General features: G+C 42.6%; 1 protein-coding gene across 1 annotated transcript in view; it reads right to left on the bottom strand.

Moving 5' to 3' along the window:
• Positions 1–23,795, bottom strand: part of LOC134392233 (dynein axonemal heavy chain 11-like) — a 232,744-nt gene that overhangs the window by 101,696 nt on the left and 107,253 nt on the right. The window contains exons 36-41 of the mRNA XM_063116377.1: positions 20,955–21,057; positions 19,374–19,613; positions 17,155–17,316; positions 14,146–14,339; positions 6,986–7,148; positions 2,469–2,592 (exon numbers count right to left, since the gene is read on the bottom strand). Of these exons, the coding sequence (XP_062972447.1) occupies positions 2,469–2,592; positions 6,986–7,148; positions 14,146–14,339; positions 17,155–17,316; positions 19,374–19,613; positions 20,955–21,057 (986 nt within the window). The remainder of the gene's footprint in view (positions 1–2,468; positions 2,593–6,985; positions 7,149–14,145; positions 14,340–17,154; positions 17,317–19,373; positions 19,614–20,954; positions 21,058–23,795) is intronic.

Below are 23,795 nucleotides of genomic sequence, written 5' to 3'. Positions count from 1 at the left end.
CCAGGCCTATATCCTGGGATCATCCCGGGGTCGTCCCTGGCTGATCCGTGGCTCCCCTGTGTGTCATTTACATGAACAGGGATGACCCCGGGACAATTCCAGGATATAGGCCTGGTCTAGCCATGGCCTAAGTTTATTACTCTTGGGTCCCATTGAAATCAAACTGAAAATAAATTGAACTCACGTTCTATTGATGTGGGAACTAAGAACAGTATGCATAAGATATTGCCCTAAGTGAAACTAACTGAGTTTGGATCCATAGGGTAGTAGGAGCCAACTGTTTTCAGCACGGCAGCTAATGATGTTGCACAAGCATAAACCACCACCACCACTGAATTTTGGCAGTAAATCACTGCTTTTTCCCATTGCCCTAGCAAGCACTAGTTATGTTGCACAAGCATTGGTTTATGCTAGTGCAATCTCATTAGCACTAGCTCTGTGGCACAGTTGGATCCTACCCATAATATTTAACTATGATAAGCCAGAAGTTTTTTTTCCTAAAGCAGAATAAAGGAATATGTGTTTCTTATACTGAAAAGAAATGCAGAGAATATAAAATGCAGGGAAACAGTGAATTGATTAAGCTTATAAATATCCATAATTATATTTGATATGACAGCTTTTGCTTTGTGAGAATGTTACTTATTGGAACAATAATAAAACACAAAAAGTTAATAGTGCATTAATGAAATGATATGTCGTAAATTCTCTTTCCATTTTAGCTTTTGCTGCATATATATTTCTGTGTGGCGAGTTGGATATTGTGCAATCACTTTTATCATACAATTCTCTAGGGTGTGAAGTAAAACACCATTCAATAAGTGGAAGATTCCTTCTGCGTAAAGATCTAACTCTATGCATTTTGAAATTCTGACTGCTAGAAGCCAACTTGAGCAGTTTCCCAAACCCAGCAGTGACTTGAAAATAAATGATACCAAATATCGCTGGAGATCTTCAAGCAGAGGTTAGACAGTCAACTGCTGGAGTTGCTCCAGTCTGGATTTCCTACATCAAGCAGTGTCTAGGACCAGATGGTCTACAACAGTGTACTTCAACTTGTCCAGACCCAAGACCCACCTCGGACACCCAACCTGCAACATGGGACCCACTTTCACAATTTCATAATTGTCCAACATGGTTGAAACAGCTTTGCTGCGACCCATCTGGACTGATCTCACAACCCACTTTTGGGTCGCAACCCACCAGTAGAAAGACCACTGGTTTACAAGACTTCTTCCAATTCTATGATTTTATTAACTTTGGTTCTCATAGGACATTAGCTCAAGTCTGAGGTTTGCCGATAAAGTTCTCTACTGGGGGTTGTGCAATTTAAGATTAACTGTGGTAAGAATAGTTGATCAATGTTAGAACTGCACATACGCACTGGAATGAGGTTTCTGTCCAAAATGGCAGCCCTGTGTGGAGTTCTTCTTTCCCCTCACGTATAGTTAGAGTGGGTTGTGTTTATTCCCTGCATTCCCTCACTCCTCCTCCACATCATTGGCTGCTGATCATAGGAGTGGGAAAACACACTGTTTCAAAACAACCCCAAAACTGGTCACTGCAGCATACGAGAGCATCCAACCAAAACCTCACTTTTACTTAAAATGTTGGGAACCTCTGAACACAGTGTAACAATCCCTGTCGGTAAGTTTCCAGTGGAGAAATATATACATAAAAATATATTTATATTTTACCAATATTGTATAGTTTAAAATATATCTTAGATATAAATATGAGAAAATGTCTCCCGACATTGCTAGTATGAAATGCTCAGCAGGATGAATTTTAAAGACCTGATTTAAAAAAAGAAAAAAGAAAAAGATCATGCATACATCTCTAAGGATAGGCAATGTAATATGGAAATACAGAGAAAGGTTCTCGCTATAGGAATTTTTGGACACCTTTGCACTTTGCAGAGTCTGCAAACACACTTTAAGGACCCAGAACTGTCCAGCAGCTCCTATACATGGCAACATGGGACATAATCCCTCTACAATTTTTGACTTTAAAAGATGCACCACAAATCATTAATACTGACAGTTTACACTGGCGAAATGTGTGTGGACGTATACGGTGCCATTTTATATAACAATATCAAATATTAAAATAGTGGAATCATTTTATAATAAACAGCATTTTTTTTCTTGATTGCAGCTGATTATGTTATGCAGCTTGTACTGCTGGTGTCACAAAAGGTGACTTAATAGCTCCTATAACTCATCTCCATCGCTGACCTTTCCCCCTCACTGATGAAGCCTATTCAAAACCTGGTGGCCTTTTGCTCCTTTCAGGATCTTCTATTTCTCAACTGTTTTGATCATGAATATATTTATCAAAGTTTTTTTTTTTTAAAAAAAAGTCCACGAAGACTTCAGTGATCTTTTTAAAAGATGTTATTTAAATAAAGTACAAAAGAAGCAGTCTTTCAGTCTCTCCATTTGTTTTATTTGTGAGTTTTTGCTTACCTGATGCCAGCATGTCGTTAATTAATACGAGGAAACGCTCATCAGGGATCTGAGCATCTGTGTGAAGAAACACAGTACCGATGTTCTTCACGCCAACTTTAAAGTAAAGTGTCGCAATATCACTCTGTAGAAGAAAGCGAGGTTTAGATCATTACCAAAATATGCATACAGAATAATATTGTCAAGCAAAGCAACCTCATGAAAGGGAAGTTTAAAGATTCGACTTTTAAAATTCAAATTATCTGAAGAGGAAATTACATATTTGCACAATATGGCAACCTAAGTTATTTCACTGGCTTGGTAAGGATCATGTCGTTGTGTGTTCCCCACTTCTCCAACTGGGGAGCACAACGCATAGGGCAGTGTGCTTATTTGGGTTTAGTTTTCTTTAGAAAGAGAGATCACTGGTGACTTAGGTAGGGTGGGCACTGAAACATTGCCAAAAAAAGTGGAAATGCATCATGAAAAAAGAGGGCAAAAGAAGACACCAACTTGCATTACATTTCCATATTGCAATAAATTTCAAATTTAGAAATAATGGCTACAATTCAAATAAAAATGCAATGCATCTCATGATATTGAGGAAGACCAGACGACCTGTGTGCCTGCTCAGTCTGCTTTCCAGATGCTCACTGTTGATGGGCAACTTCAAGGCCTGTTCTGCTTTAACCTTCATATGGCTCTTCAACTTTAAATCAGACTTGGACCGTTTTTACAGCTGTCTTTTCCCCTAGGATCATCCCGGGATCATCCCTGTGCATGCAAATGACACACAGGGGATCCCGGGAGCAGGCAGGGACGATCCCTCCATTTTCTTGGGATAAACCTTAGCTGTAGAAAGGGCCTTGGACTCGGCAGCCCAGAAAATAGAGGACACCTTCAAACAGACGGCTATCCTTTGTAAAGATTTTGGAATATATGTTCATTTATAAATGTCAAAGTCGAGTATAGGTAGAGGAAAAATCATAGTACTTCTGCGAGCAGCAAATCTACTGATCCATATCAGATTCCCACAAAGAGAGAGGGAGAGAGAGAACAAAAAGGTGGCTTCCAGAGCTCAAACTGACTTTGCAGGCGAAAGGGGGAAATAACGGGATGAGACAACTGTATATGGTATCAATATGGGCCACATTTATTGAAGATCTGCAAAGGGAAACTGGGCGGGCTTTAAACTATGCCAGCCACTAGCTAGGCATTTATATTGGGTGAAGCATTCTATGTCTGGAGAGTGGCATCAGACGACCTCCACACCCAGGCCATACCCCTTAAAGGACCTTTAGAGAACCTTTAGAGGACCTTTAGAGGACCTTTAAAGGACTTTTAGAGGACCATTAGATGACTTTTAGAGGACTTTTAGAGGACCTTTAGAGGGCCTTTAGAGGACTTTTAGAGGACCTTTAGAGGACCTTTAGAGAACCTTTAGTGGACCTTTAGAGGGCTTTTAGAGGACCTTTAAAGGACTTTTAGAGGACTTTTAGAGGGCCTTTAAAGGACTTTTAGAGGGCCTTTAGAGAGCCTTTAGAGGGCCTTTAAAGGACTTTTAGAGGACTTTTAGAGGACCTTTAGAGAACCTTTAGAGGACTTTTAGAGGACCTTTAAAGGACTTTTAGAGGACTTTTAGAGGACCTTTAAAAGACTTTTAGAGGACTTTTAGAGGACCTTTAAAGGACTTTTAGAGGACTTTTAGAGGACCTTTAGAGAACCTTTAGTGGACCTTTAGAGGGCTTTTAGAGGACCTTTAAAGGACTTTTAGAGGACTTTTAGAGGACCTTTAGAGAACCTTTAGAGGACTTTTAGAGGACCTTTAAAGGACTTTTAGAGGACCTTTAAAGGACCTTTAGAGGACTTTTAGAGGGCCTTTAAAGGACTTTTAGAGGGCCTTTAAAGGACCTTTAGAGGACTTTTAGAGGGCCTTTAAAGGACTTTTAGAGGGCCTTTAGAGAGCCTTTAGAGGGCCTTTAAAGGACTTTTAGAGGACTTTTAGAGGACCTTTAGAGAACCTTTAGAGGACCTTTAGAGGACCTTTAAAGGACTTTTAGAGGACCATTAGATGACTTTTAGAGGACTTTTAGAGGACCTTTAGAGGGCCTTTAGAGGACTTTTAGAGGACCTTTAGAGGACCTTTAGAGAACCTTTAGTGGACCTTTAGAGGGCTTTTAGAGGACCTTTAAAGGACTTTTAGAGGACTTTTAGAGGGCCTTTAAAGGACTTTTAGAGGGCCTTTAGAGAGCCTTTAGAGGGCCTTTAAAGGACTTTTAGAGGACTTTTAGAGGACCTTTAGAGAACCTTTAGAGGACTTTTAGAGGACCTTTAAAGGACTTTTAGAGGACTTTTAGAGGACCTTTAAAAGACTTTTAGAGGACTTTTAGAGGACCTTTAAAGGACTTTTAGAGGACTTTTAGAGGACCTTTAGAGAACCTTTAGTGGACCTTTAGAGGGCTTTTAGAGGACCTTTAAAGGACTTTTAGAGGACTTTTAGAGGACCTTTAGAGAACCTTTAGAGGACTTTTAGAGGACCTTTAAAGGACTTTTAGAGGACCTTTAAAGGACCTTTAGAGGACTTTTAGAGGGCCTTTAAAGGACTTTTAGAGGGCCTTTAGAGAGCCTTTAGAGGGCCTTTAAAGGACTTTTAGAGGACTTTTAGAGGACCTTTAGAGAACCTTTAGAGGACTTTTAGAGGACCTTTAGAGGACTTTTAGAGGACCTTTAAAGGACTTTTAGAGGACTTTTAGAGGACCTTTAAAAGACTTTTAGAGGACTTTTAGAGGACCTTTAAAGGACTTTTAGAGGACTTTTAGAGGACCTTTAGAGAACCTTTAGTGGACCTTTAGAGGGCTTTTAGAGGACCTTTAAAGGACTTTTAGAGGACTTTTAGAGGACCTTTAGAGAACCTTTAGAGGGCTTTTAGAGGACCTTTAAAGGACTTTTAGAGGACTTTTAGAGGGCCTTTAAAGGACTTTTAGAGAACCTTTAGAGGACTTTTAGAGGAACTTTAAAGGACTTTTAGAGGAGCTTTAGAGAACCTTTAGAGGACTTTTAGAGGACCTTTAAAGGACTTTTAGAGGACTTTTAGAGGACCTTTAGAGAACCTTTAGTGGACCTTTAGAGGGCTTTTAGAGGACCTTTAAAGGACTTTTAGAGGACTTTTAGAGGACCTTTAGAGGACTTTTAGACGACCATTAGAGGACCTTTAGAGGACCTTTTGAGGACTTTTAGAGGACCTTTACAGGGTTGGGATTTCCTGACTCCAAAATTAGGAGCGGAGTATTGGCATGTGCAAGTAAAGGGTAGGAAAACATGCATGGTAGGGCTACAAGAGCCACAGTAAAGATGGCGTCATATTCAGGCCATTTCTTGCCAGCTAGCTAGTCCCGTTGTGAATATCAGGGGTAGTTTTATACAGTCAAACTGCATCCACTTGGAAGTTAGTTGCTTATTAGAACCAATTCTAAGGCTTATACTCTAAAGTTATTATCAAACCCCTAAAACTGTGTGCTCATGTGGATAACGGGGCAGGGATGCTAATGTGTTGGACTCAACACATGTGTTGGCCAGCTGCTATAGGACACCAGCTCTGTGCAAGCCATAAATGTGACTTTTAGAGGACCTTTAAAGGACTTTTAGAGGACCTTTAGAGGACTTTTAGAGGACTTTTAGAGAACCTTTAGAAGACCTTTAGAGGACTCTGTTCATATGTGGCGTGTGACGACCTCAGAGGGAGAGGTGTTGCACCCGCCATTTTGTTTTTTTCCTTTAAGGAGAAGATGTGCATGAGCACTCATGCGCAAAAGGTAAGTTTTTTAAAAAAATATTTTCCCCCACTCCCCCCATCCACCCCCTAATGGCTCTCTCTTCTTATGGTTCTACTGGACTTGGACTGGACAGCTCTTCAGATAGAGTACAAAAGACTTCTTCAAATAGAAGACTGTCCTCTCTTAGATTTTCAAACAGAGGACCATTTTCTGTTAGCCCTTCAAACAGAGGACTGTCCTGTATAAAATAAGATACATAACTACACAAAATCAGAGATGTCCTTGGCATTGGTTTTACCCTAAATTGCCAACGCTCATGTTGAATGCTGTTTGACAGCATGAAGGGGTGGGGATGCCTGTGCTACCCCGTGGCCTGATCCTGATTCCTGATATCTGGAGTCGGTGTTAAATGCAAACAAGGCCTAGAAACAATGAGTGCGCTCTACGGTGACGTAATAGAAGTTGTGTTATAGGATTAAATCCAGTGTTGTGATAGCAGAAATACACAAGCGCAATTCCTCCCTCTTTACCCCTGAAGTCTTCCATGCTGCCAGAAAATCTGCTATAGAATGTTTCCCAGCCAAAGAAGACATGGAGAAGAAACTCCTCAATAGAACTTAGTGAACATGATATAGGTTCAGTGGGAGAGATAAACCGTAAGAATATCTCTAATCTTGGGGCATTAGACTTTGAGGAGACATCTCATGAAGAACATATGATGACAAATGAATAATTCTGAAGGTCAAAGCTTGCTGTGAGTCTTACCCTGAGATCGTGAACACCATAACTTTTGCGGAGCGCTATTTGGAAGACTTCCAGAGAGCTGAGAAAGGCAGCTAAGCGGCACAAACTTTGCTTTCCGCTTCCTCCAACGCCAATCAAAAGGGCATTTCCATATGGGGCTTCAAGAATGCGGCTGATGCGACAGCTGTAGGGCAGAAACAGGTTAAATTAGGCCCAAATATTTTCTTTTCTTTTTAAAAAATGGCTTCTTAACCAATATTTTTATAATAACAAACTAAGGTTGCAATCCTATACAGCAAGGGGCTGAACCTCTTTCAGTCCAAAGGCCAAATTCCATTTAGGAGAAGCTCTCAGGACTTCATTTTAGTGGTGGCGCAGGCTGAAGGCAAAAGTGGGGGCAGAAATATCAAAAAATACCATTATGTGTTAGCTTAAAGCTCTTATTGCCAGTAACGGAGCCTTAGAAGAGGACTAGATCTTCACTGCTGTGTTATAGCGGTATTGAAGTGCACTGATAACTGCTGGGACACATGACACATTCCATATACCGCTTTCATAGGCTTTAGCTAGACCTACCTGAAAGTCTGGGGCAGAGGAGGAGAGACCTCTTGTTGGAATTAACGTGAGATGTCGCCCCCGTTTACACGCAAGGCACGACGACCTCAGGAAGAGAGGCGGCGCGCCAGCCATTTTTATTTTTAAATGAAGAGGAGTGCACAAACGCTCGTGAGCAGAGGTAGTTTTTTTTTAAAAAAATAATGTCATTTCCCTGCTGCCCCCACCTTACCCCGATGGGCGCAGCTCCTGGCTCCGCGAGAGTAATCACGCGGAGCCGGCTCAATCCGCAGCAATGGGCCATACCTTCTGCTGTCCCAGGCTCAGCCCGGGACCATGGAAAAAGTGGGCCCAAAGTGTAGGGCTGTATCCTGGGGCCAGGGAGGGATGATCCCTCCCTGATCCCAGGATCCCCTGTGCGTCATCTGGACGCACAGGGATGATCCTGGGTTTGCCCCAGGATAAAGGCTGGTCTAGCTAAGGCCATAGTGTCATTTCCTGCTTTTTATTCCATATTATTCAAAATACCACAACAAATGTCACTGTGTGTCCTATGAGGTATCAATGCACAAGAGGGATATAGTATTACATCATCCCTATTCAGACAATATGCTAGTCCACAATGGTTAAGCATTTTGAGTGAAACATCATGGCTTAGTGTGTTGTGTGAACCATTCCTAACCATGGTGGTAACATAACACTCACTAACCGTTGGCTGCAAAAAAGTTAGTGCTCTGACTGTGGCTTAGCGTGTTGTCTGAACAAGTCCGAGGACAGAACCATAATGATTTGACACAAAATGTAGATCTGTCTGAGGAATGTCAACATTTTAAAATGGGGAACAAACTACACAAAAGCTGAGAAACCACCATATGATTGGTGGTTGGAGGAAAGTGGGTGAGGGAACCTCTGGGGAACCACTTCTGGGGAACCTTGTAAAGCCAGATTTGGCCCTCATGAGGGCAGGATTTGGCCCATGGATCTGAGGTTCTCCACCCCTACACAATATGATTTACTTTCAAATAGCTATACATAGGGTTCTGTTGCAAGCCTATCACTCCCATAAAGATTTTTAGTCCATTAATTGATTAATAAATCCATTCTATTTTAATAAATTTAGAGAATATCAAAGAATCAATGTAGGAGCTTTTTTTGAGGCTATTGAAGGAAGGGCTTTTCTCTTAAATTACAATGTTGAAAATTTTATATTTAAATGTAGGATGGAAAGGTCACCAAATGTGGTATACTGTGAGGGAAACCTATCCATCTGTGCAGTCTGCAAAGCAATTTGCCCTTCAATGACCCTCCATCAATTAATGGAGGGAAAAATCTAACCTGCTATTAAAGCTTTCACTAATTAATCTACCTATTAAATTAATTAAAAGTTGGTAGCTCCACAATCAACCTCTTTAGAACCACAGACTAGAAAAATACAACTTGTGATTTTCAAGAACTTTCTTAATTTTGAACTTCCTGCGACTTTGAATGTGACGGTTTGGTTTACGTCCTTCTCCATCAAATTTAAAAGGTACGTTCAATTGAGATCAAAACGGCCACATATTTGAAACTCACAGATAAAAAGATTGCTGTGTAGGAAAACACATAGAGATGACACAGACACACTTAATGGCATGAGGTATACAGTCCGTAGCTATCTGAAACTGTGGGCAACTTCGCTCAACCATTTCTTAAAACATAGGGCATGTCCACACCATGCCTTATCCCAGGGATTGCCCCGGGATCGTCCCTGTGCGTCCACATGATGCACAGGGGATCCCGAAGGCAGGGAGGGGAGATCCATTCATTTCCCTGGGATAACCAGGACGGCTTTAATCCCAACTTTTCTCACAGTCTCAGGATTGTCCCGAGACCACAGGAGGTATGGGCAGCTGTCCCAGTTTTGTCCCAGCTCCTCACGAGTAAACACGAGGAGCTGGGGACCAGGCACAATGGACATGGAGCAAGTGCTCCTTGACCATTTGGGGTGGGGAGGGGAGCAGGATCAGGGCTTTTTTTTTTCACTGGAGCACAGGTGTGCTCCAGCTCCTGTTCTTTTTTAAAAAAAATGGCAGGTGCGACGTCCTCCTTCCTCCTGGGACTTCACACACTGAGTGTGGACTGAGGGGGAGGATCTCGCAAGCAAAATACCTCGAGATCCTCCCCCCTCTCTCCCGGAATGCCAGGAGGTCTAGACATGCCCATAGACATGGGTATGTTCCAGGGAGTTTCGGCATATAAACTGGTCTTGGGAACAAGTGCTGGAAATGCCATTCAGTGCTGTTTGCATTATTCAAATGTTTTCTAAGGTGTGATGAATTGTGATCTTGACGTATTCACAAACCTGGGTCATCATGAGAAAATATCCCAGAAAGGCTGCTTCTGGTGATACCTCCAAGTAACCATGGCCATGTAACTATGAACCAAGATCTGTCAGTGAAAGCCTGCACAGGGTACCATCATTTGTGGATGTAAGATTAGCTAAGAAGCTGGGCCGGTGCTTCTGCCAGGGCTGGACTCTTGGTTGCAGGTATACAGGAAGGCCCCCAAACAGGAAGCCCCCTTCCCTTCCCTCCAAAGGCAGTGTCTGATTGCTTCAGATCACTGCTACTCAAACACACACAGAAATGGGCTATCAGAGTGGCAGTGGAGGGGAAGCAAATTTGCCCAGGGGCCCACCAAAGCTAGCAGTGCCTCTAAGCAGGACGTTATTAGTAGATGCCTGAATGATGTGCAGTCTTGCTGAACCCCAATACTATTTTCAATTTGGAGAAAGGTGCAATGATTCTTACTTCATCAGGACTTTTAACTGATATCATGGCTTGAGTTTTAGCCTACTGCTGCTTGTCTAATCTTTTCTACACAAAGCTATTAACCCCCTATATCTACTTTTGGTTTTGTTGCAGAATTGAGATCCGAGCACTACACAAAGATTCCCCCCTACTTTCCCACTACATAGCCTCTAGGTGGCGGTGTGGTATAATGGAATAGTGCAATTATACAGTAGAAAAAGTATTTTCTTTCACTTTCACAAATAATACTACATTTTTCTTGCTTTAAAAAAAAACTCACTGAAAGTGGTGTTTAAAAAACAGAAGTAAAACTGGAGGGTCACAACATTGTCTAAAGAATCCATAAACAACCATGAATAGGAAATGAGGAGTGCACAACAAATGGATTGAGTAGAAAAGCACTTAGTTAAGGTTTTATTGGTTTCAAACTATTTTTAAAATTGAGTTTAAATGTGTTACTAAAGCATTAGATGATTTCTGTAAGTCACTTTGAAAATTGGTAAAAAGCATAATATGCATTTAATATGTAAACTATGATTATGTGGAATGGTCCTTGGACCGTAAGGAGGAGGAATGTAAGAGATCCAAAAGTAGGCAAGCATTATCTGTAGTTCTCTCTTCTTATAGCAGCTTGTGGCATAAGCCGATCAGGGCTGAGGAGAGCAACTGCAGCCTATGGTTGAACCACACAGTAGGATTTGACCCATAATACTTAAGAAACATTTTTATCCATTTCTTCTGTACAAGAAGGCATCAGAACATAAATCATCCTCTGCATCACAATCCATTTGTTCCGATGCAAGCTGTGCAGAATTATTTTATTGTTATTTTTAAAACCTGCATCCAGCACTTGAACCTCTGCTCATAGCAAACCATGCTGGACACAGCAATGATATTGGGAGCTTTGACAATGGCAATAAACTTTGGGGAAGATTTGAGGATTGAAGCAAGGTCTTGGGGTCACAGTCACGAAAACATCAACTCAGTATGTGTCAGCTGTGGAAAAATGTGGATTTCATGCTAAGGCTATATAAGGAAAGGGAAAGGAAATAATAGGGACAGTATTTTGATGTCAATATACAAATCTATGATCCAGACCCACTTGAAATACTGCCAAAGTTCTGTTTGACCCCTCTCAAAAAGGATAATCTAGAGCAAGATAAGATGCAGAAAAGGGCAGCCAAATGACCAGGGGGTTGGAGCAACTCTCCTATGTGGAAAAGTATGTTTCAGTTTAGAAAATACCGTCTAAGGGGAATGCAATATTTATACCATTGTGCTTGGTGTGGAGAAATGAGAGAGAGAGACATTTTTTCTCTCTTCCCTCATACTACTAGAACACCTCATTTATGGAACTCACTGCCACATGATGGCACAAGGTTAGATGCTTTCGAAAGACACATCCACAGAGGATGAATCTATAAATGACTCCCCCATAATGGCTGTATGAAACCTTGGATTCAGAGGCAGTACCTCAATACTACTTGCTGTAGAACAGCCTTCCCCAAGCAGATGGCCTCCTCCCATGATTCCTAGCATCATGGGAGCTGCAGTCCAACACATCCGGAATGTACCAGCTTCGGGGAGGCTGCTGTAGAACAACAGCAGTGAAGGTTTGTTGCCTTCCTTTCTTGTTTTGGGCTTCCCGGAACATCTGGCTAGCCATTTTTGGAAGCAGCTGCTGCATTAGATGGGCCTTTGGTCTGATCCCATCATGGCACTCCTTCTGTTATGTAGAATCTGCATTATGTTTCTCCCTTGTCCCTAACGGATTATCGATGCTGGCTACAATAACCTTTATCGGTACATATCTATTTACTATATAGCCACAAGTATGCAAGCTTCTGTTGATCAGGACCTTTTCCAGACACCACCACCACCACCACTACTACTACAATATTTTACTATCAGCATGAAGAGCAGTAAGACATGATCAGCACTGGGATAATACTTCTGTGGTTTGAGTTTCTTACACAGGACTGTGATTCCAGTGGAATAAGATTCTTTTGTTGATGAGATTATTCTCTGCTGGGACTGCCGTTTCCTCAAGAACTTATCCTAGCTCAGACTCCCTGACATCTGGCCTCAGGCTGAGCTCAGCCTCTACATGCATGACTTCCTGCCAGAGTAATTAAGTACATTTTTCTTGATTAACAAAAAAACAAAGCAAGATGAAAAATTAATTTGCTTTCTATTGCAGATCCCAGTGGAGGAGCCTTTATCAACTCTCTGGGAAACAATCAAACCACTGCCATGCAGACTAGGTATGCTCAGATTGGCCAGAGTATATACCCATTGAAAATAGCTCTGATTTTTTAAAATTTGCTAAAACTGTTCTTTTATAGATTGATCACAATGTTACACGGAGAACACCCCCCCCCCCCACAACACACACACACAATCTCAGAACATGATTTGGCCCTGTACAAGCACAACCATTTGCCTTTCTCCATACTTTTTGTCTGGTGTGTGTTTTTGTGTGTGTGTGCACATGATGACATACCAGCAATTACCAGAGCCAGCTCAAGGAATTTTATTCCTTGAGGCAAAGAACAAGATGGTGCCCCTCCCATTCTTGTATAAATGCCAAATGGACTGGCAGATGCATCTGTCTTCAACACAAATGATGGGTCAGCATCTTCACCAGAAGACAGCAAGCCAACTTAGGAGGGGGGCAGAGCAGGCCAAATGGCACACGGGTGTCTCCTCCAACATCTTACTTCCACTTCCCAGAATCTGCTGCCTGAGGCGACTGCTTCACTCTACCTAATGGTAGAGCCAGCTCTGCTCTGTGACCTAGAATTCTGGCTTTACAAATTCAGAGCCTTACACTCTTTCATTGAAATTGGTAAGACTTTGCTTAACTTGGCCTGGACCGCTGGTGTTTATATTGGGATTCAGACATGTTGTAATGCAAAGAATTGTGGGGTGGCTTGGTTTTGAATGGGCAGTTAAGGCCCCTTAGCTTTACAAAAAGACTTGCTCCTGGTGGAGATGAAAAGTGCTAGAACTGGTGTGTTGTTATGGAACGATACCACTGCCTAAATTCTTGGATTCTTAATAGGGGTGTGAGGTCATGGGGACTGTCATGATAAGCGTCAGCACTTCATAATTTACCACTACAACATTGGAAATAAATTCCATATTCCACAACCCTAAAGCTACCATATGATCAGAACTTATTCCATATGGAACAGGAAGAAGTGAATATGATGGGCTGATGATCTAAATAGGGAGATTTAAACTATTTAAATATGCATCATAATGATGACTTTCTTTTTTTTTTTAATCCTTCCTCCTTCAGTGAAACCAACAAGCTGATAATAACCAGAAATGCCACAGGGCCCATGAGGGTGCAGAAAGACAAAAGGGCATATTTTCATTCCCACGGGGGTCTACAGAGCGATTTTTAAAGCAACCTTTTTCTCCCATCACACAAGCATCACGAAAAGTATAACACCGAAAGCAATGTAATATTCTATAAAAAATAAATCTTAAAATATCCGTACAGGTCGTGCCCCTGTGTGCCCCGGGGCTTTAGTGTGAATTTGACATGCGCAGCGGTGTACCCATCAATCACATTGAGCAAGAGCCAGCAGGTTACAGCAGATGCTGGCTTCTTGAAACATTTAAAGAATGTGGAGACCGGGAAGCTTTTAAAGTGAGCAAACATCTGGCTTAGACCTGGTCACTCACAGAGCACTTTCTGCCCTTTTCCAACCCTTTCCATGAGGCCATTTTTAAGACCTTCACAGGTCATTTGGAAATGCATTTTCACTTCAGCAGTGATTTGCATTGAAGCACCTCTCACACATCCCCCCAAACGAGAGAACTTACACATGCTGGATGGCATCCTCAAAGAAAACGAGGTTCATAGCTGCGTGTAGCTCATTGTAGCGCTCTAATGCCTCTGTTAAAATTCTGGTCAACTTCTTCCAATCAGTTACTGGAAAGTAACGAGGTTCTCCAACACCATGGGCAAAGTGGCAGTAAATTAGTGGCTTATGGATAAACATGCGCTCATCAACACCCTGGTGGCAACAATACAGAGACACAAACAAGCATTCAACTGCCATGTTAACCCTTTAACTATACCAAGTCTTCTGATTTTGTTTAAAAATAAAAATAGTCATCAGGTGGTGCTGAAAGGACACCTTTTAAAGAAAATTGTTTAGTGTAGCGGCTTCTCCGAGTGTGGCTACACTACACTCCAAGGTGACAAACCAGCTCAGAAGACACAAAAGCTGAAATGAGTCTTCTTTTTGTTCTTTTGTGCGTAGTTGAAATATGAAACTAGCCTTGGATTGGCCTCAAAGAAAATATTACTGCCAATTCTTTAGGTATTTACCTATTTAAAAGTTTTAAAACACTTCTCCAGCCATTTGAGGCAGCCTGAAGAATGGAATGAAAAGAGGCTTAGGGTGCAATCCTGTGCATGCTTAGACTAGGGCCAGATCTACACCAAGAAGGATATGACACTTTGAAAATGGTTTGAATGAAAACTGTATATGGAGGGTGTCGTGGGCCCCAGCAGTTGCCACTACTGTTATAAACCATTTTAAAGCAATAGTGCAGATCCTGCCAGGGGGGAAAAGACCTACTTCTCCCAGCGTGCTGGGAATCGTATGATTTTCATGTGGTGCAGAGCGGTAAAGCAGCAGTTTCTGCAGCTCAAACTCTCCCCACGACCTGAGTTCGATCTGGCGGAAGCTGGTTTCAGGCAGCCGGCTCGGGTCGACTCAGCCTTCCATCCTTCTGAGGTCGGTAAAATGAGTACCCAGCTAGCTGGGGGAAAGGTAATAATGGCCGGGGAAGGCAACGGCAAACCACCCCGCTATAAGGCCTGCCAAGAAAATGTCAGCGAAAGCTGGCGTCCCTCCAAGAGTCAGTAATGACTCAGTGCTTGCACGAGAGGTTCCTTTCCCCTAACATGCACAGGATTGCACACCTATTTATATAGCACATTCATCTAACTGCTGATTATGGAGGACAAAAAGGAATAAAATAACATGGCAATGGTTGCTGAAAACCATTATGCTGCTGCCTTCTGGACAACCACCTAATGAAAGAGAATAGCTTTGAACTTTTTTTAAAAAAAAATGGACAAAGTGTGGAAACAGGTGGAACACGCAAGGCTAAGAGACAATGCAGCACAACCCAACATGCCATGACACATGAACACAGAGTAGGGGATGGGGATCATTTTTAAGTGCAGCCTGGGTGGGCAAGAAATAGGGTGGCCACTGGAATGTAAGCTCTAGTTCACAGTTAATTCTAGACCAGGCTTTAGGGATTGGGAGGGTGTTTGGGTTTAATTGTGCTTCTCAAATTGAGTTTAGGATGCAGTGGCCACTTACACATTGCTGAAAGGGAGGAAACAAACCATTAAAATAGAGGACCTTGATTTGCATAAAATTTGCATGGGCTAATTTATATAGATGCAAATTTAGAATAAACTATAATTTAAATGGCTTTAGGGTACAATGTCATGCATGTTTAGGTAGGAAAAAGTCCCACAACTCCCAGCATGTCCCAAGCAGCCATGCTGGCTGGGGAATCCTGGGAGTTGTAGGGGTTTTTTCTGTTTAAACATACATAGGATTGCACCCTTAAATTAATGTAATTCGAACAGAATTACAATACATCTGCCCATAGTGGGGGAGATTGAAACCATGTGACCTGTGTGCTTGCTCAGTCTTTATCTTTAAACTGGATTTGGCCTGGGTAGCCTTTCAAATAGAGGACAGTTCTCTGTAAATTAGGACCCATGGCCACCCTAGCAGGAAGAAAGAGCCCTTGCTTTTTGCTGAGATGAGGAGGGGAAATCAAGTGGGGATTCAACACCCACCCACCCCACATCCATACTTTAAATGCATCTCTGCTTTGTTTGACTCAAAAAAAGTGACTCTTCCATTTTATGTCTAGCTTGAGACCGAAAAACACTTGGGCAGAGTTAACACAAGATGAGGTAAACCTGTTGTTGGATTATATGTCCTTGGATTGTGGTTGTGGGACCAAATAATTTAAATGGGAGAAACCATTTTTGTACACACAACACCAGCATTTCAGGGAGAAAGCTTGTCTGAAGCTCTTTGCAGAACTATTTGATTATGAAATTTTCCAATCTGCTAACTAAAGTGGTTCAGTCCTGAACTATCCTGCCAACGTTTGTGTCAACTAGGCCTTAGAAGTCAACTTAGTCACCTGCCCATCACCCAGTTGTGGTGAATCTTGTAGTGTTGCAAATATCAGCACACAAGTCTTTTCCCAATAGTTGTGACAGCCCAGAATATTGTACACATGCACATAGGGTTGGAACTAGAGCACATTATCTACACTTAAAATCCCATTGGAATCAATGGGACTTGTTAGTTATAACTAACTTCTCACATTGGTTTTAATAGGCCCTAAATGTGATTAACATGGTCTGGATCTCCACATGATTCAGCCACATTGCTGAAGCTAAGCAGGTCTTGGTCTAGTCTGTGCCTGGAGGGGAGGTTTGGAGGAAGTCACAGATAGGGATGGAAGAATGAACTCTCTCCTCTCTCTCCACACGGATCCAGATGGGGACACCCCCACCCCCACTTACTTTTGATTAACAAAAAGGACAGATGTAGCTACATGCCATGTATTAAAAGTAACATGTAAGTAGACACTCATGTTTATTCTGGAGATAAATACATACATTAAATAAAAATAAATTGTTCATTACATTTCTATACCACCCAATAGCCGAAGATCTCTGCGTGATTCAGAACAATTAAGATGATAAATAGCATGAAACTTTTAAAAATGCACCTCTGAGAGGAACGTTTCATGGTCCAAGTCACACTCAAGACATACCTCAAAATACCTTTTTGCTGTATCAATAAGAACCTTGTTAAAATGTTCAATATCCTTTTCCTCCATAAGTTTATCTGAGTAGACCCGGGATGATTCATGAAACCACAAATGAACTAAGTCAATAGGCAACCGCAGACACTCTGGGGTTGCAAAAAGCATTCCCTGCAAAATAGTGTGAAATGTTTATTTTCTCATTATCTGTCTTGAGCATTAGACTATCCGCTTCTATTAACTAAAATATGCCATTCAATTAACTGTACTCTGGTGGCACCAAAAATGTGTGAATTTGTTATTTGCAATATGTTCATATATTTGATAGGCAATTAATGGCTTGCAGCTAAAAAGCAACACGTTGCTTATAATGAGGTACTGTGGTTGCCTCAGGAACATTGATTCCTTTTCCTCCCACACTTACTATCTACAATTTTTATTTGCATAGAAATTATCCTCTTTTTTATTTGTCTCAAGTGCTTTACTCTATTTGCAGTGTTCAGCATCCGTCCTATTTTAGCAGACTCTAGCATGAATTCACATTTGTATGGCTCCTCTGCTCTTTTCTTGCACATTTCATTTACACCTCACAGAGAATGGGATGGACAATGTATAATATAGCATTTCAGTTGTTGAGCGAGAAACCACAATTTTGAATACTGTCCTATATTATAAAATGAAATAAATATAAGCCTCTGCATATGGTAAACTAACCCGGAGAGACAGGTTTAACATAGCTCTCTCCCTGATTTGCTTCTTTTCTTTATGCAGGGAGAATTGACCACGAGGAAGCATTAAAAATGTGACACACACACACACACACACACAGAGAGAGAGAGAGAGAGAGAGAGAAAGAGAGAGAGAGAGATGGGTCTAGATTTCAATCACCTCTGGATTTTATCATTTCAGACTCAGCTAAGGGTTGGGGAGACATTTTTAATGCTTCCCCATATTGAGTCCTCACTGCTGTTGAATGAAGAAACCAAGTGCATCACAAAGAGTGTGACAGTAAACCTGTCTTTCTGATGGGTCGGTTTACTATCTTTCTGCAAAATGTACCTCATATCCCTTTCTTGGGCCTCCACAGCAGAACCACACCCATTCATCTACATCCATGCTCACTCACTCACACACAGAGAGAGATTCTCTCTCATACACTCAGACACACACACCCCCCAGTTCATGATGCAGCCACTTTTTAAAATGCCCAATTGCTGTGTGTGTGGCTGTGGGTGCATTCAGGGGGAGGATGGAGCTGGGAGGAGAAGGGCTAATCCTACCCATATATTGTGATCCCCCCCAATTGCCCTCCATGCTCTAATTAGGCTTTTTAAAGGTGATGTAGGGGGCAGGGCTGAGGGGGAGCACAGGCTTGTTGGGGAGACCCTTTGGGCCACATCGGGCCTGCAGACCACCAGTTCTCTACCCATGGCATAGCCCTCTAGACACTGGAATGTGTAACCATGGCAAGAGGCAGATGAGCTAGCGATGATGTTCTATTGGGTGGTGAGCGGTGGAAAGTCATTTGCTGTGGCTAACAGCCTAGCAGGCAGCATATCCAGTGACACCAGGAATTGTGAAACTCTCTTGCCCACTTTTCCCTCTCTCCATTTCATCATGGCAAATAGCTGTGTGTTTCCCCCCTGCAGGCACACAGCCCTTAGGCTTCCAAAACCACCATGGCAATAGTGAAGAGGAGGAAAGTGAGACCAGCTGGCTTTGGCTAAACCAGCCCTGCCCAGCCTGGTCCCCTCCAGATGGGTTGGGCTACATACCTCATCATCCCGCCAGCACATCTCTTCCAGCAGGCCTATCCAGTGGAATTTTACGATGCTTTTAGGATGTTTTTTAGGAAGTTTTAACAATGTATACTATGTTTTTAATCAATATTTATGTATTTTATACTTACTGTTGTTTCCCGCCTCGATCAGGATGGAGAGGCGGGTAAGAAATAAATGTATTATTATTAGGGATGATGGGAGTTGTAGTCCAGCCTATCTGGAGGGTGCCAGATTGTGGAAAGCCGGACTAAGCTAGTGCATACTGACTTTGCTGCCTTGGCAAGAAGAGGACGAATGACAGCCGTCGCCTGAGGCTGTCCTAGGGCTGGGATTCTTTGCATATCTTGACCCTGATTACTCTGCACAGACTAGGCATTTTTTTTGGAAGCCCCTATATATGCGGATAATATAACAAATAGGAAAAAGCAGAAGAGTAAACCGTATTACCTGGAATATGCGTGTCAAATCCCTTAAATTGAAAATATAATGAAACCGAATGGCTGTAGGTAGAAAATTCTGGGTCATCTTCTGGTGCAGAGAAATTGCAGCTTGTATAAGCATGCCAGCAGACTTCACTATACTGTAACAGAAGCCCCCTTGCTGAAAATGCATATTTATTATCTTGCCATAGATCGTGGCTAAAGCATCCATTCCTGGGAAGTGGACAGCAAGCACAGAGAAATGTCTCTGGAAGAAAAAGAACAGGGAGAGGGGGTGGGGAAGGGAGGTATACCTGAGAAGACTAAAAAATATCTCATTAATTTAATATATCTGAAACCTTGAAGGCAAGAGTGAGGGCTGAAAAGGCTTTTGTGGATAAAGCATGCTGCCCTCAGTCAGGAACACATACATTATATACTCCCTGCAGGTCACTGGAATGGATCCCTCAGTGTCCATGGCATTAGATTTCTAGATGCCTCTTCCCTTTCGCTGGATTTCCCCTCAATCTTTCCTTCCAGACTAAACAATGCTGATCAACCCTAGCTGAGGAATATAGGCTCACCCACAAGCCACAGACTTTCATATCAGCAGGCTGACAGGTGACCTACCAGCCAAAGCTCCACTCCATTTTTTTTTAAACCCAGTCTGAAAAATGGGGGGGGGGGGTGGCAGCCAAAAAATAGCAGACTGAAAGCTCCATCCGGCGAGTGTTTTATTGGGCACTCACGAAGTTTGCCCACATCCTTCACATGACGTCGTCTGCCTCCCATGCGCCTTCCGCCCCTTCTGGCCTTCCTTGCCCGACAATTTTTTTTTAAACTCGGAATTGCTGCTCTCTCCTGCTGTGTGCAGGAGAAACAGCGCCATTAGAACAGCAGACTCAATGAGCCTCATGCTCTTTTGAAAAGAGGAAGTAACTGAGGAATGAAAACATGAAGGAAGCGAGCGTGTTAACCCCTGGTGTGATGGAGCTTTGAGTGAGATAACCCAGCACCATAAGCCCAGAGCAAGAAAGCGCACATGGGTGGGTGAATAAAAGCTGAAACAAATAAGAGGAAAAGACCTTCAAGCAAGCCACAAACCCAGCTACCTCTTAGAGCAGCCCCATGCAAAATTCCTCTGGTTGCTCAATCTATTCAATTACTCACAGGAAACAGAACTCACCTATTCTGATCACTCCTAGTTGGGAACTGTGTTTTTAATTTTGTTTCTGTTTTCTTGGTTTTTGCATTGCAATGAAGTCTGTTACTGGTCTTATTTGATGGAGTCATCCATTGAAAGGACACCTTAGTGGATTAGGAAGTTATTTCTTTGGGGGTTTATGTGTGCATGGAGGATATAGACATGGGGTGGTGATGCTGGTGGGCTTGAACATTTTTTTTAGCTCTATATGATTCATAATCTTTTCTTCTTTTTTCTTACTCCATGAAGTGGAGAAATAGTCTCTCTTGGGAATATCTCCCCAGAGTTGTAAATGCCAGGGTGCACAAAAAAGTTAATGATCTTCTCTTTGCTGAAATTAAAATAGCTTTAATATTATTCAGAGGAAGAACAGCTTGTTCACATTTGGCACTTGTGGCAACCTACCTGAAGACGCTGATTTACTGAAAAACTTCCAGCAGTGGGATTCATGCACGTGACATACTGACAATTGTGAATTTCTTTCAAAATCAGTTTCTGTCTGTCATACCTATGTAGTTACAAAATAACAAAGGGATAATAAAACTCAATTGTATATTCACAGTTTGAGATCCCTATTGACAGATCTTCACAGCGAAGGCTGCTGTAAGAAAGTCTGATTATGTAGCCCTCTGTTAAAAGATCTGAAAACCTTTCTTTTGTCCCAGCTCTCTTACACAAGATTTCTATAATTCTCAGTCTCTTAAGCAGCTCTGCAGACTGACAGAACCTCAATTTGGCCTCCTCTCATCAAATGATGACAGTAGTGTTCAAGCATCTACAGTATAGGGAGAGAATTTCCGCTGTTGGGTTTTCTTAAACAAGGCCATTGAGGGACGTAACCAATTTTGACAAGTGCTTCAAGTGGGGATCAGCACATGGAAACAGGCTACACCGCACATGGATCTACAATGATTCAGGGCTACTGTGAACTCATCCACACAATGAAAATGAGCTAGCAGGAGATGGAAAAGGCCCTGATCTGTCTGTGACCCCTGAGAACCATTTCCAGTCACGCTAGACCATTCTGGGCAAGATGAACAAAGAGTCTGATATAAGACAGATTCTGACGTTCCCAATCCCTATGGAGAACATGATGATCAAAGCCAGGGGTGGGCAATATGCTGCCCCTGCTGCTCCCCAAACCAGGAGTCTGAAAATACGGTATCCATAGTGGCTATGGAGAGCCCAAATGGTCAAAATTCGTATGTTTGCAAGTAATTTTGACAATTTTAGTGCTCTGGAGCTTCTATGGATGCCTTTAAAAAACACACATTGCCTGTAGGATGCATGTGACCTGTGTGCGTGTGCACTATTTTACTTCTTTAATATGTTGATACTTTTTATTGTTACTCCTCCCCCCACTGCCCCCATAAGTTGCTTCAAGAAACCTGCAGGACTAGTAAGGAGGAGTGTTAACATTGAAAAGAAAGATTTCCCAGCAGCTGTTTCCATGATAACAGCAGGTACATTTTCCAGCAACCGCGAGCTCACTACTCTCGCTACTCTGAATGTTGGGCCAGGCCGCCTCATGGGCCCACCTGCCACCACTCCCGCTCCTGACGGGTGCCCTGCGGCTCCACCTCACCGCTCCCAGGAATGAAGCTGTTGTCATTTCTGGGAGAAGGCTGGCGGATTAGGAGTTGCTTACGGTTAGCTGCATCTGTGGAGAGCCAAGGGGGTCACACATGTTACATTCTTTCTGAGGATAGTTAGGTTTCACAGTGTGAAAGGCCATTTTGACTGTTGAAACCAGCCTTGCATGCGTCAATACAAAATGCCTGCTCCTAATTCCAACTATAACCCCGGCAAGTATCATTGGACAAGTGCCTTTCCCGGCGCTCAGCGTTGGCATCATTGACACGACCACTTCTGCTTGTGCATTCTAGAGCTTCGGCTTGAGAGAGGGATTGCTTTGAATTTGTTTTGCTTTGAATTTCATAGAACGTATCAGCAAAGCTGCTCTCTCCCTGCACAGCAGGGCCTTCGTACTTTGTGGAATAAAATAAAAGGGGTTTATATTCTTAGTTCTTCAGATGCTTCTTCATATCGCAGCACGCATCTAGTCATACTTCTTGAGCATGGGAGGGGGGCATAAACAACAGCGCACCCTATCCTCTCCACAGCAAAGTGACCTATCAACGGCTACTAATAAAGGTGGCTATATTATTACCTCCAGTACCGTAGGCAGTATGCTTTGATGACCAGTTTGTTTCTTTATTCATTAATACTTGTATACCACTTAATAAAATCCCTAAGTAGTTTAACAATATTGCAGTCACAGCTTAAGATATACTACCGTATTTCTTCGATTCTAAGACGCACTTTTCCCCTAAATTAACAACTCTAAAAATGGACTGCATCTTAGAATCGATGGCGTCTTAGAATCGAAGAAATACGGTAGTCCTGGTGGTTAAGTTCCTCTGCAGGGGCGTTGCTTTTCCTTCCTGGAAACCTGTTGCTGCTTTAACCTCTGAGCTCCAACAAGGGTTAACGATTGAATCCGCCCCCCTATATGAGGGTTTGGGGGGGGTGGCGGCACTTAGGAGGATCTTTTGCCTGAGGCGGCGCAAAAGTCACTCCGAGTCAATAAAGGAAACGGAGCCATTCGCTTCTTCCCCGCCCCTTCTCCCTCCCTTCTTAGGCGCGAAACCAAACTCTGGCGTTTCCCGCCCTGGATGCAGCGGAGAGCGGCTGGAGGCCTTTCGGGGTTCATCTCCCCCTCTGTGCTCAGGACCCCTGAACCTTTCAGGCTGCCCCTCGGCTGGCCCCCTCCTGCTCGCAGCCCCTGCAGCTCCTTCCTGCCGCGACCTTGGGCTCAGCGGGGAGGAAGCAGGAGGGTGGCAGAAGGGCTCTTGCTTCGTCCTGCGTTTGTGCAGGGAGGGCGGTGGGGTTTTGCTTTGCAGCAGAAACAAAACTCCGAGATGGAGGGCAGACACAGACAGGAAATTCAGGCAGCTTTTGACAGGAAACAAACTACCGTATTTCTTTGATTCTAAGATGCCCTTTGTTCCCCAAATTAACATCTCTAAAAATGGGGTGCGCCTTAGAATCGATGGTGTCTTAGAATCGAAGAAATACGGTACTAAAAACAATTTCAGCTACGACAACAATAAAAGCAATATAACAACAATAAAGTGAAGCAGCAGCATGATTTGTTATGATTTCTTATAAGCCAGACAAAGCCTGCTTAAACAAGAGCATTTTCAGGAGGCATTTAAACTAGAGATGTGTGCAAATGGCCTTTTG

The sequence above is a fragment of the Elgaria multicarinata genome, chromosome 2 (genome assembly GCF_023053635.1).
Source record: "Elgaria multicarinata webbii isolate HBS135686 ecotype San Diego chromosome 2, rElgMul1.1.pri, whole genome shotgun sequence".
NCBI lineage: Eukaryota > Metazoa > Chordata > Lepidosauria > Squamata > Anguidae > Elgaria > Elgaria multicarinata.
The sequence above is the reverse complement of the archived record's forward strand: the minus strand, read 5'-3'. Positions and strand labels throughout refer to the sequence as shown.